At 38.9% G+C, this 14,006-nt stretch overlaps 1 protein-coding gene across 1 annotated transcript; it reads right to left on the reverse strand.

Moving 5' to 3' along the window:
* On the reverse strand, positions 1–13,149 carry LOC306825087 (cytochrome P450 2J6-like). Its single transcript, XM_079345602.1, has 11 exons — positions 12,922–13,149; positions 9,513–9,675; positions 8,542–8,694; positions 6,947–7,107; positions 5,142–5,210; positions 4,900–5,004; positions 3,866–4,004; positions 2,349–2,434; positions 1,676–1,777; positions 1,299–1,440; positions 1–345 (listed from the first exon to the last, which is right to left on the reverse strand). Exons 1-11 carry the CDS (start codon positions 13,081–13,083, stop codon positions 158–160), a joined length of 1,470 nt encoding a protein of 489 aa, XP_079201728.1. The 5' UTR covers positions 13,084–13,149; the 3' UTR covers positions 1–157.
* Between the last annotated feature and the right edge of the window lie 857 nt (positions 13,150–14,006).

Here is a 14,006-nt window from a genome sequence, read left to right on the forward strand (position 1 = left end):
TTTTTTTTTTAAACTTGAAGAGGCTTTATTATGTCTTCTGCATGTCATGTGTAGAGCAGTACATAACTCTAGCCAGCCTTACAAATAAGATCAGTACCGGTTGTATCTTCTGAACATAGAGAAAAAGTCTGAATTTTCTCTTTAATGGCTGTCTGCCTTACTGGCTTTCCCTGAGTGTGACTATCATGTTGTAGGGTTTGGGGGTCAGGGTGACACCGTAGACTGGAGCGTAGTCTGGCTCTCCTGCATCCTCAGGCCAGCTGAACTTAAACTTCCTCAGCAGTGTCACCAGAATGAGGAAGAGCTCCATGCGAGCCAGACTCTCTCCGAGACACATCCTTGGACCTGAGGTGATTGAAAAAAGATTACAGCAACAGTGTGATGAAATCCATTCTGACTGTGTCTCGTCTCAACAAGCCTGAACCAGTCCCTCCAGGAAGTCGCGATATTGCGATTCACACAAATTCAACCAATCCCTGTGATTTCTGGGCGACCTTGCAATTTTGTCCAATCACCGTAACTTTTCTGCAAATTTGAACAATCAAAATAATTTTCCCCGCAACTTTCACCAATCAGAGTAATCCCCTGTGAAAACAACGAGCTATACGTCACCAAAGTTTAGTGACCACTGACCAAACTCACTTCCTTGCTTATCTACACTCAGGAGAGTGTGCATGAAGCGTTTATGTGCTGAAAAGAAAAGCGCTGCAGGTCTGTCCTGTAGCTGACACTGCTCCGTTACTTTTTACTGCATGTTTAATATTTGAGATCATTGTTAACTCAGCAGACACGGAGCAAAGACGATCTGGGTACAAGATACGATCTCTAGGAAGATATAAAATACAGGGAATAACAGACATACTGAAAAGAGCAAACGTGAAGTCAACAGCGCCTTTCTGAAAAGAGGAAAGAGCTCGGCGCAGCCACACAAAAAGGACTGTGTGTGTGTGTGTGTGCGTGCGTGCGTGCGTATGTGAGAGGGAGAAGTCACTGAGTGAGGCAGAGGAATATGCTTCACAAAGTAGATCGCTCTGCTCAGGTTAAAATATCACCTAATCACATCAAAGTGTGAGCAAGAAAATAGTTGACGTAAAAAAAATTCACAACTATTTTGCGATTTTTTCTTCCTGCTGCAATTTAATTGTGAAAAAAAAGCTAAAAACATCGCAACATGTATTGCAATTTTTTGGGAAAAGCTGCCATGAAATCAGGCATTTTAGGCTGCAACAATCCCCCAAAAAGTCTGCGAAATCCTGGAGGGACTGCTGAACTGTGGGTTATTTTTCATGCTCACATACCTGCAGAGAAGGGCATGAAAGCCTCTGGTTTGTAAAACTCTCCCTGGTTGTTGAGGAAGTTTTCAGGATTGAATTCATTCGGGAATTTCCATTGTCCCTCCTCATTCAGCACTGAACCCAGGTTAGGGATGACCAGCGTTCCCTAAGGAGAAATAAGAGCAAATGAAGAAAGGGAAAAATAAATGGAGGAGGTTCAGATTCACTAAAACTGCCAGAGATAGTGTAATATCTGTGCACTTGCTGTGATCCTGTGGTACAAATATTACAAGGATTCAATGGTAAAATCTCTAACTTAGACTTGGAGACACTAAACTGTACACTCCATTAAAATTAAACAAATCCCAATTGAATAAAAAGTGAAACCAGTTGTTTCCAACCTTGGGGAGGGAATATCCCATGAGCTCTGTGTCTTTGGTTGTGCAGTGGAAGACGCTCAGGGGAACAGTGTTGGCTACCCTCTGCACTTCATGGATCACAGCCTGGATGACAGGACAAAGTTAAACACATTGAGCAGAAGAGGAACAATGTAGATTTTTACAGGTTCTGAAAATATCATTAATATTGAAACTCCAATGTTGGAGATGCTGAAAAACAGTTGATGGAGATTGAATGTTGTTTTAGAGCACTGATTTTGATAAGTCTCCTGTACCACTGAATACTGTGTAACAGGTTTATTCAATAAAGAGGACATATGAAAAATCCACTTTGACAGTGTTTTTGAGCATTTTGTTCTGACAACACAGAGAAAAATGCTCAGTTCTAAAACATTCTCCACTTGTGACATCACAAGTTTGATTGTGGTACAAAAAAAAAAAAAACCCATGGACTCCACCTCCCACCTAGAGCAACACTTTTGCTTTAGCTCTGCCATTTTTATTCTCGTGCGTTCTAAGAGGGCTGTTTTTTCTACAGGGTCACAAACCTCCTCTAGTGCTTGATTCACGTTACATTTTGACCAATCACAGCACAGATAGTTCATTTAGACTGTAGGGGACTGTCTTTATCACATGTACCACTCAGGCCTCTGTGACCACAGGAAGTGAAACTTACCTGCATGAACGGCATGTTGTGTCTGTCGTCAAAACTGGCCCGATCCTTCCCATCCAGTACGGAGTCTATCTCCTGCTGACAGCGCTCTGAGAAACACAAAGGAGATCATGACATATGCCATCCTCACTTTGATGGAAATACGAATTATCCAAAAGAAATAAGTTGTTTTTATTGTTTCTCTTATGTACTGTATCTTCTGATGATTTACGTACAAAAAATTCAAAGTCATTTAGTTCATTCATGGACTTTTGTTAGTTTGCTTTGGTTGTCTAACTTCATTTTGATGCAGTATCTCTGCTCAATAACCATCATCACTGTTATCATAGGAAATTGCTGTGGGTGTTTAGGAGTGGTTTCTCCTGATTTGTTTTTTATTTTTTGTCTTTTCCTCTATTCTAGACATTTAAAAACATAAATGTTACTTGTGTTGTTTGAATTTTTTAGTTGTTTGCAAAAAGGAGAAACCCTGAGATACCCTGTCACATTTTAATCAATTTTCCTGTACAGCACTTTTTTTGCTTGGCCAGCAACATTTCTCCTTACATGGTGCCACTGGACACACACAAGTTAAAATTCAACGCAGGGTACAACAAAAGAACTTCATTTAATCATAAAATCTTTCTTCTGCTGCAGGATTCCTTGGTTATCTTCTCAGTGTGCACTGAACAGCCCCTATTTACTCATATCAGTGGGTTCGGTTGTCATCTGACCTGGTACTCATGTTTGACGGTTAATAAATATATATGTATTTTTTTGGGTGAGTGTGGGAGCCTAATGTTGGTCTCACACAGAGTTGTTGGTGCATTGTGAACTTTACTCTGTTGCGGCCCTGGGGCCTGTGGTTTTCTGGGTACTGGTTGTTGCTTTTGTTGCAGGACTGATTGGTGCTTGATCACTAATAACATCAACCTGGTGTGCATCCAGCGGATAAATAGGCCCGCCTACATGAGCTCCTCTCTCTCTTCTCTTCTGCCCTGCCACCTCAGCGGACCTGCGGCTCCTCGTTTGCAGCCTGATGCAGATTACAGCCTGATTAACTCTTTGTCGCACCTACAACACCCACCATACATTGATCATAGCACCCACACACTTGCAGACACTACTGATACTGATATTCACACTTCATATGTTTACTTTAAAATAAATCATTTTTGTTAAAATATGGGATCAGTGCGTGCGCATCTCCCTCTTTTTGTTGTGGCTTGAGAGCCGGTCGTAACACTCTACATAGGAATTATGCATATTGATCAAAGTATTAACTGCAATTGTTCAGTAGACTGTAGATATAGTCAGAACTGTAATATAGATGCAATATAGATGTAATGTTAATATATATCAGCAAACATTGAGTGCGTTAATATGAACTTTGGCATCATAAAGACTCAGTCAATCAGTGTTATACAAGCAAACTAAGGGATTTAGCAACACTATGACATCGGGACAGACCGTGCAATTTTTGAACTCATTTGTCTATTCCTGGGAAGCGCCAGAAAAGCGAAGAAAACACATTCACCTACCTTGTATGTGTGGATACGTTGAAAGGTAGAGGAAACCAGTAAGTAGGGTGTTGGAGGTTGTGTCAGTCCCAGCAAAGTGAAGATCTAGAGCGTACATACGCAACTGTTCTTCTGAAAATGTAGAAGGATCCTCGCCCCTCTAAAGACAGAATCATTGTTTTAGGTTATTATATGCAACTTTTCTTTACTTAAAGCACAAAATACAAATTATATAGGGGTAATAAACTGTACACAAAACTGAGCACATATGCACAATTACACATGTACTCTTGCAGACATGCTACTTGTATGTAGCTGCACCGACATTGCAGAAGTCAATAAATGAATCTGCTAAAAAAAAAAAAAGACTTGCTAGAGGTTTGGCTGAATGACATCAATTTCTCTACTTTATAAGTCTAAATAACATTTGATAAGCTTTTAAAGCTGACTTCCCAAGATTACAACAGTGGTTACATAAGCTGAGAGCAAGCCTTATATAATCACAGCTATTCACTCACTAAAATCAACAGAAGAAATAGTTCAACAAGAAGATGATGAGGAATTCAGCTGTAGTGCTCAACAGTTAGTGAGCATCACCAGCTAATATCCTGTAAATTATTGTTTCCCAACTTGGGGCCCCTGCCCCACTAAAGGGAGCGCCAATGATACAAGAGTTGCTGGCAAAGGCAGAGGTCGGAGTGCAAGGCACTGATGCTAACATGATGCTGACTGGCTGGAGTGACCTTGTGTGGCGAGTTCAGTGAAACTTTGTCTGTTTCTTATTTACAGAGCCAGTACAGGGTCACATCGTTTAAATAAACACTCAACAGACAAATATTACCTGCCGCCCCTTTTACAACCCCCTTCACAAACCCTTCACACAGAGCAGTTCTCTAACAGTGGTGTAAGTTCTGCCATCATAATAGCCTAATATTGGTGTCCCGGTGTGTTGAGTCACATTACTTTACTTGCAGAGTATGAGACCATGGCGTGTAAACACACAGAGCTTCACAACAAAGGGGCAAAAATATCAATATGTAAAGTGCCAAACAAACCTTTTCAAGTTCATCCAGATAACAGTCAACAAAGTCTCGTGGCTCTCCAGGGACTCTGGTCTTCTTGTGCTCCGACATCAAATCTTTTGAAAGTTTTTGACAAATCTACAAACAAAATGAGCATTCATCAATTGAATTTATTTTCTATACACAGAGTGTTTTCAATGTATTTGTTTTGCTCTCTTGTCAGCTTTTTTTCCACAATTGTCCTTATAATAACTCCTTAGGGGTAATTCACATACCTCAACATTCTTAAAGGCCTTGTTGAAGGGCAGCGGCAGGCCACGGATCAAGGGAAAGGAGTCATACAGCTGTGAAAACGAAAAGGGGTTGATATATTAGTTCATTTGTATCAAATACCGGGCATGAATTATTTACAAATGGTAAATAAACTTGAGCTTGTACTGCACTTTTCTCGTGTTCTGACTACTCAAAGCACTTTTACACTGCAGGTCACACCCATCCATTTACACACTGATAGTAGAGGCTGCTACTGTATGTGTCCATCAATATTAACTAATCCCATTCATATACATTCATACAGCACGGACAGGATAAACTTGGGGTTAAGGATCTTTGGAGGACACAGTGGACATTTAGTTGTAAGAGCTGGGAATCTAACCCTAAACCTTTTGGTTGAGTGACAACGATTCTACCTCGTGAGTCACAGCCACCACAAAATAAAAATAAAAAAATCCAACATCAAACAAAGTAACAGATAAACTCAACTCTGAAAACAGCTAAACCATAATGGTGTGCGATAATGAGACAGATGATGTGTCCCTGTGTATGCCCTGGACAACACCACTGGTTTTATGCTAACCGGGAAGGATTGCATGAGATTTTAAGGCCAAAATAAACTTAACCCCTTGATGCCTATTGTTGCGAATTTGCATCAAACCGTTTCCGCTCAGCCAAACCGTTACAGCCAAAATAGCATCTGTATTCCTCCACTGCCGGTTGATGCACTTTCAATACATACCTATGAAACTTTTGCAAGCATTAGATTTTCATAGGACCAGTCAGAGAGTGTTTGATGTGCTATGTATGTGCTATTTTTATGTAATATCTATTTATGTGCTGTTTTTAAATAAACGTTCTCAACTTAATTTAGCATTGACTTGCAAGCAGAAACACATGAAACAAATTCAGGCGTCAAGGCAGTATGTAAGATATCTACTGAATTAAATGATACAATTACTATAATATATCATCAGACATTAAGGAAACATGCTATGTTGAAGTGATGGCTTCTCTGAAAACAAAGCAGCAGCCAGTATGTCGATTTGTTTCGACCAGAGAAGGTAAGCTGATTTAAGACACCTGAAGGGTATTATACATGCAACACAATGTGATATGAACAGTTTGAATGTGATTTGTAAGTGTGCTGCTAAAATGTGAACTTATGTTAAAACAATTAGTGGTCTCAAGAAGAGCTTGGTTTAACATCAACAAGCATGAAGTGGTTTATTAGGGGTCGTTTCCTTAAGACTGAGTAGGATAACATTTGGGTCTAAACAGGAGTAAACAGGTGTTGACCCTTAGGAAGAGATAATAAAAGTCAACCCTGCATGGAATTGTAAATCTTAAGGCCATAAATTCAGAGTAAGCCTAAGGAGGGTAACATTTGTTGTCTTAAGTCCAAATAAGGACTTGGATGGTTTTTTGTTGCTTTGACCAATGTTGTATAAATACTAAAGTCTTTCTTTGTTCGAGAGGGATCACATTTGGCTGGTGACTCTCCCAGGTATCATGGCTAACCTAGAATGATGCTGTTTCTTGACTTTGTAAATACATTTCTTACATTACAAGCAAGTCAGTGTCAGCGGATATTTCTTCATCATCTACACATCATCGTCAAGGACTTGAGAAACTACACACCCAACATCAACTTTAGGGAGTGCGGGGCGGAGGGAAACAGCTCTCTACAATGTTCATAATTTGAACTGCAGTACCCATTATAAACATAAGGTGTCTGAGTTACATGTTGCTCTTTTGAGTAAGAAAAGGTGATTAAGAAAATCTTCATAACTACACTTTAACTCACCATAGCCCATGGTCCGTTGGCAATCTTGGCATTCTCAGTGAAGCAGGCAACAATCACTTTGATGAAATTGTCATCATACTCGAAGCGTGTACCAAACAGAACCTGGCAGATGATGTTGGAGGCTGCGTTATGAAACATGAGTTGGGGACTGAAGGGTTTGTCTGTAAAAGATGAAGCATAGAGAAAAGTTTAGCCAAGCAATGTCAAAGAATACAACAGTTTCATGGTCTTAACCTAACAGGACAAACGCACTTAGGGCCAGATTTACTAAACGTTTGTGTGTATTAAAACGTGTACAAACTTGATACCACCAGCAAAAAATGTGCTATCTGATCTACTAACAGCGTGCAGTGAGGATTGCGTCTTTCATATGATCAAAACAACTCGTACTGTTCATTTAGTACGTTTGCCTTAATGAATATGCAAAACGAGGCGTTCCTGCCTCAGCGTGCAAAATACTGGGAGGAGAAAATGTAAATAAGTTAAGTTAGTACACACATTGTGATTTACCAAGCCAGGCAAAAATTGCGGTGGTTGTGACGGTGTCTGAATTTAACACCTTTGAAAAGAACGTGCTAATCCAAGAGCCCCAGTGTTTTATGCACTGCAGGCTGCAGTTAGGAGGAGACATAGGCACAATAAAAGACGTGTTAACATGTTTAAATGACAGAAAAATAAATGGTATGCATTTTTTTGTATCTTGCTTCAATAATAGTTTAAAAGAAACGCCATGATTAAACTATAACTAAACATTCACAGCGTCTGCATTCTAAAGAATTTCAACATTGAAACTTATGTCTTCCTATTTCCCTCTTCTCGCCAACATTACATTTTAAACTCAGCATTTCCTTTTCTCGGGTTACGCGTCACTGGTGCGCTCCGGAGCGCTTCTCCAGAGCGCGCGTCGTCTCTTCACTCTACAGCCCCCTCCCCTGCTGCTGCGCTGTGGGACGCTTGAATGGGGGTCTCACCATGCTTGTACCCCCAACTTCAGCACCGGTTGCCAGACACAGCGCTGACCAGCTTCTGGTGCGCAACGATGGCACGAGTGGCACACAGAGGATCGTGTTTAACACCGAAGTTTTCTCATAGGCCACTTTTTCCTTTTGTTATATTCAGATTTATCTGCTATTACTTGAAAATACTGGACGTTCATTTGCCTCTAACTAATACCTATTTTGCGCTTGCAGTCGTACAGCTTTCCGTCCAAATTCTCTGTGACGTAAACCAGTAGAACAAAGCCTGACAGAAATACTACCGCCTCCACAAGGTTTGCACCTGACGTCATTCACGCAAACGTTCTTAGTAAATCACCCGCAAAACGCCCACAAGCCAAACGTGCAAACTTTTGCGGTGAACATGCAATTTAGTACTCTTTAATTGAGATCGTAGTAAATCTGGCCCTTAGTTAGCAGTGGTCAGCAGGGGAAATAAATCAAACACAGTAGGTCATAGATTTCTGACACATTCATGCAATTTTTGTATCATAAAATATAATAAAAGTTTACATCTCATCCTGGTTTGCCAGTGTGGTATGAAAACTTTGTGAGTTTTCTGTGAACATGGTGAACTGTGTGGACCCATAGGACACATACCAATACTGGTTTCCAGTTGCCTTATGATGTACTGTAGCTCTCCATGGATTCTGTCTTCCATTGAATTCTTCCCCATACCAAAGTTTCTCAGAGTCATCAGAGCAAAGCGACGATGCTCCTTCCAGCTGGGACCGTAATCTGCCAGAATCACTCCTACAATAGTCGTAGTGACACAATGAGCTTACAGGCCAAAATATCACAAATGCAATGTGATTCCTACTTTCCATTTCAAAAGCTCATCTCCAGCCTGTCTAATCATTCAGGTTCTGAAGATTTTCAGTGGATCTTAATAATTGAAAATAACTCTAGACACAGTAATGAGTAAGGAAGAAACTGCTTTTTTCAATATCTGGATGAAGCTCTTAATGGTGCTTGTCTCACATCAAACTGCTAATCTTGCATTCAGTGCATGGTGAAGCAGGGCTGCAGGATCTACTACCTCCTTTTTATCTTGGCACCAGTCTGCAACTTTTTGAGCTAGTGTTCAGCTTCTTCTGTTTGATGTTTTTATTTTACCTAGCACCATTTGATATGCGTTTAAATGGCCATTTTTTCTTCATCGTGTTCAAAGATGCAGTGACCATAAACATGGACTTAAACATGAACATGAGGATGACAAAGGATTTATATTGGGTGATTATGAGTTTCTGCACTTGACCAGAACAAAACACTATATATATATATATATATATATATATATATATATATATATATATATATATATATATATATATATATACATAACTGTTCTTAATTTTGACCCCAGGAGATGGTTTCTTTCCTTTAAAAGTGCTGGTAAAAAAATGTTTAACTGCACCTTTTATTGTAGATTATCTATACAGGCAACCTTCCCATCCTAATGTATTCAAAGACAAACGTTTATTTATATGTATTTCAAATGACTGATAGTAGAAAATAAATCATGTATGAAAACATGTTCCCTACTCAGTGACATATCAGGTCTGCTTTACCTTTCCTCTGGGTAGTTTCATTGACTAACAGATCTTGGGGTCGTCCAGCAAAATCATTGGCTTTGGTCACCATAGCCGCCCTCATGGCCTCCATCCCATTGATGATCACAGCAGGTTTTAAACCCAAGTACAGACTGTAGACATTGCCATAAGACTTCCTCAGCTGGGAGAGAACAAGATTATACCGTTAGTGTTTGAAACATGTATGCATGTGACAAACTTTGGATGGATATTTGTCTTTAAAGAGCAATTCACTGAAATCAAAGCAGATAACTAATTTGCCTACTTTGTCCAGTTAAGGCAATATTTTCACTCAAGAATGGCTAAAACAGATACAGCAAAGCAGATGCTTTCGTCAATAAATCCGATGAGGAGAGATAACTATCAGTTTGACTGAGCTTTGCTAAAAAACAAACAAAGTAAACGGATGTGAGGACAAAATGGATTATCAAGCATCTGAAAACAAATCACCATGAAAAGCAGTTGTTGGAGAGCAAAATAATTGATACCATTTGTCCATTAATTATTTCTTAATATGTGTCGTTATTAAATTCAATTACATTTTTTTGTATAGCACATTTCATAGAAACATAAACCCAATGTGCTTTACCGAAGACAAAGATAAACCAACACAATACAAACTCATTAGAAATAATAAAACAAATTAAATCAAAACAGACAATGATAAACTAGCAGCCACTTTTCAGACCACTTTTAAAAGAACTTAAAGTTTATACAGAACTCAGATCAGCAGGTAGTTTATTTCATAAAACTGCCCCATGGCCACCGTCTGTGTTTAACTTCCCTTGTGGAGTGTGTCTGTGTGTGTGTGTGTGTGTGTGTGTGTGTGTGTGTGTGTGTGTGTAGGTGTGTGTGTGTGTGTGTGTGTGTGTGTGTGTGTGTGTGTGTGTGTGTGTGTGTGTGTGTGTGTGAATACTGACACATTGTGAGGTTCATTCTCATCATTCAGCTGTGGCTCGAGTTTGAGATCGCCTCATTTTGTGCCTGGTCTTAAATTGACTGCATATAAAAACTGGGTGACACTTTACAATAACCATCATCAATACAAGGTAAATTGATTATTTAACTTTAGTAAATTGTTATTTTACTGTTAAAAACAATGAAATGATAGGTGTTTTATAGATCCTTTATAAAACATCTATAAACAACACAACGATACATGGACCAAATATTACGGTTAATAAATATTTTGTGAAGCATTAACATTATTTGGATGGTTATTAGGTTGGAGTTGGAACTGAATATAATATACCTTGTTCCAACTTTACAATGTTACTACTATTGTTTAAAGATGCTCTACACCTTGTTTATTAGCCATTTATAAAGTATTATAAACATCAGTCACAACTTTACAATAAGCATCCAGAAAAATGTGTATAGATGTTTTAGCTCTTAAAGGTTTATAAATCATTTGGTAATCATTAACACTTCATATAGTGTATAAAATGTGTGCATCAGTAAACTGTTACCATAACTTAAATAATAGCATTACAAGAAAATATTATTAACTACCATGTCATTGTTTGTTGACGGTAAAATAACTTCTAACTAAAGTTAAGTAACTGAAATTATTTTATTTGTTTTTAAATCCCTCAATGGTCTTTCCCCGCCCTACCTCTCTGAGCTTCTACACTCTTACACACCGACCCGCACCCTCAGGTCAGCTGATCAGCTGCTCCTGAGGGTGCCCAAAACTAAACGGAAGCTCAGAGGGGACCATGCCTTTTCTGTTGCGGCTCCTAAACTATGGAACGAACTACCTCAGCCCCTTAAACAGGCCTCTTCTTTGTCTGTTTTTAAATCGTGTCTTAAAACCCATCTCTTCTCCCTGGCCTTTGACACCGAGTAAGATGATGATTTTATTTAATTTATGTATTTTACTTATTTTACAGCACACCATGAGTCATGTTTTTATATCTTTTAAATTATTGTGTACTGTGTATTATGCCTTTTTTAACTTTTTGTTTTGTTGTACAGCACTTTGGTCAGCTGTGGTTGTTTTAAAGTGCTTAATTAAATAAAGTTGGATTGGATTGGATTGGAACTAAGATCTAGTTTAGAGTCCTATTCCTGTTTTCTCTATTTATTTCATTTTTCCTCAATCTTGTTGCGGTGGTTCTTTTTCACTTAGACTATTGGTTTATTAATGGCTTTACCAAAAGAACTACTGGATCTTAATGCTTCTTTCCTTTCCCCTGCGGGTTCGTAGGGTTGTTGTAACAATGTTTAAATGATGTATAAACACCTCCACTTAAGAGAACTGCTCCAGAACTGTTTGAGGGTCAGCAGATGTGAGTGAAGATAATGTTTGTTTATGATTGCAAAATCGTGACAGGTCTTCACTTCTCTTCACAGCTACATCTCTTACCACAGCCCTCGGGTTGATAGCTTGGGTTCAAAAGTTCTTATCCCTATCCTGACTTGTCCTCTAGTACATTGTTTCTTTAAGGGGAGGTTGCTGTTTCATTGAGAAACTCAAAACAAACCCTTTCACCCACACTACAGATTTACGTCTTCCAAATCTCTCCATTATCTGCTCACTAAGACCGTATACCGAGACATGTTGGAAACGCCCAAAGTAAATGTTCTGCATCAAAGATTGGACACAGTCCAAGATCCAAGGCATTCAATTCTCTACAGAGCATGTTATGTAAGCACATGAGTGGTCGCAGTGTTGTGAGTAACCCTTGTTTTCAGATTCCCATTACACCGTGCCAAGATCCCAGTGGCTTTTGACACATGTTTTTATTTAATCTTACAGCTGATTGAAGGCACATTTGCATTTAACAGCTTTTGTGTCCTTCTGCACTGGACTTTACTTTTGTTTTTGTTCATGCTCCCTTTGTACGTTTTTTTTTATCATTATTCTTTCCACTTGACTTTTTTTTGAAATTCTATTTTATATATTGGTAAATGTTTAAATGATGTATAAACACCTCCACTTAAGAGAACTGCTCCAGAACTGTTTGAGGGTCAGCAGATGTGAGTGAAGATAATGTTTGTTTATGCTTCTCATATTTTCTTTTATTTAAGTACTTGTTATTTTAGTCCTGTTTGTTCTTTCACACCAATACACCAAGAAAAAACCCTTGTTTTATTCTGATTTACTACTTTGCTGTTTTTATATGTTACAGATTTAAAGTCCAGTTTAAAGTTGGTTCTTTATTGTTGCGTTGATGGCGAGGAGCATACTCAATTTTCTTTGTACCTGGTTCAGTGACAATAAAGATAATCTGTTCTATTCAATTCAATTCTAATCTGTTACAGTGAAGGTGTTATATATTCCACATTTTCCCTGCCTTTAAAGCACATTTAATAGTAAAAACAGCTATGCAATAACAGTTCCAGACATATGACATGCAGCTTTTACATTGGACGTTTCACTCACCCTCTCAAAGTCCTTCAGGGGGTTGTCTAAACTCATTTGCAAAATGTTTCCCACTATGGGCAGGATAGGGGGTCCAGGAGGAAAGTTCTTGGGTCTCCTGGATTTCAGTTGAAGGATGAAGAAGACAATGCAGATCCATAGTAGAATGACTGTGGCAAACATGGTGAATGGTGAATGGACTGGACTGAACTCAAGAGGCACACAAGAGGACTTGCTTTAAAAGAGTAGCTCAGCCCTAAGCCCTGCCTCTTCTGGTGTTGTACTTTGCTTCCCTGGATACGGAGCAAAGGGGAAAATTAAACAGGAGAGAGTTCACACCCTTTCAGAGGAACAAGCTTTGACATGCTGTCGTTTCCCTTATCACATAGCTAATACTTTACTTATATACATGTGATAAAATGTAAATAAATACATTTACTCAAATACAGCAACAAAATGCAATTTTGAAGTACTTGTATTTAAAGCGGCAGGAAGAAACATGACATTTCCAATGGAAAAGAACAAACTTTAAAGTCCAACAGATATTTTCAATTCATTTATTTTTGTTACTTTTTTAAAAAAAAATTGTGATTTTGTATACCAGCTGTGCATATGATCACTCTATAGACAGAGGTGTGTGTGTGTGTGTGTGTGTGTGTGTGTGTGTGTGTGTGTGAGAGAGAGAGAGAGAGAGAGAGTGTGCGCGCGCGCGTATCCCATGCGCGGTGGATGCAAAAAGTCCGACTGCATGGGGGGGGGGGGGGGGGTGTAAGTTCAGATGGGGACACAAGCGAGACGTGAATAAATAATTTCCTGTTGTTTTCCCCCCAAAGGACCAACTTTGTATTTTTAAAACATTTCCTTTTATGAGCTATGAAAATCTTTTAGTGCTTTACACGTTTCCCATCGTTTGAACGGACAATTGGCCAGTACATTTGTTTCTAGGTTCATGATTATGCACAACTTGAAAACTTTCTCAACATCATGTCCTTATTTTGATGGACTGGATTTATTAATTATGAAGAAAGTCAGTGTCTCAGACATTTTTCTTAACCTGGAGAGTCTATATCTCATTGGATTTTCAAATATTTTACAAAGACTGCTGT

Source organism: Symphodus melops (assembly GCF_947650265.1).
Source record: "Symphodus melops genome assembly, chromosome: 6".
NCBI classification, from domain to species: Eukaryota; Metazoa; Chordata; class Actinopteri; order Labriformes; family Labridae; genus Symphodus; species Symphodus melops.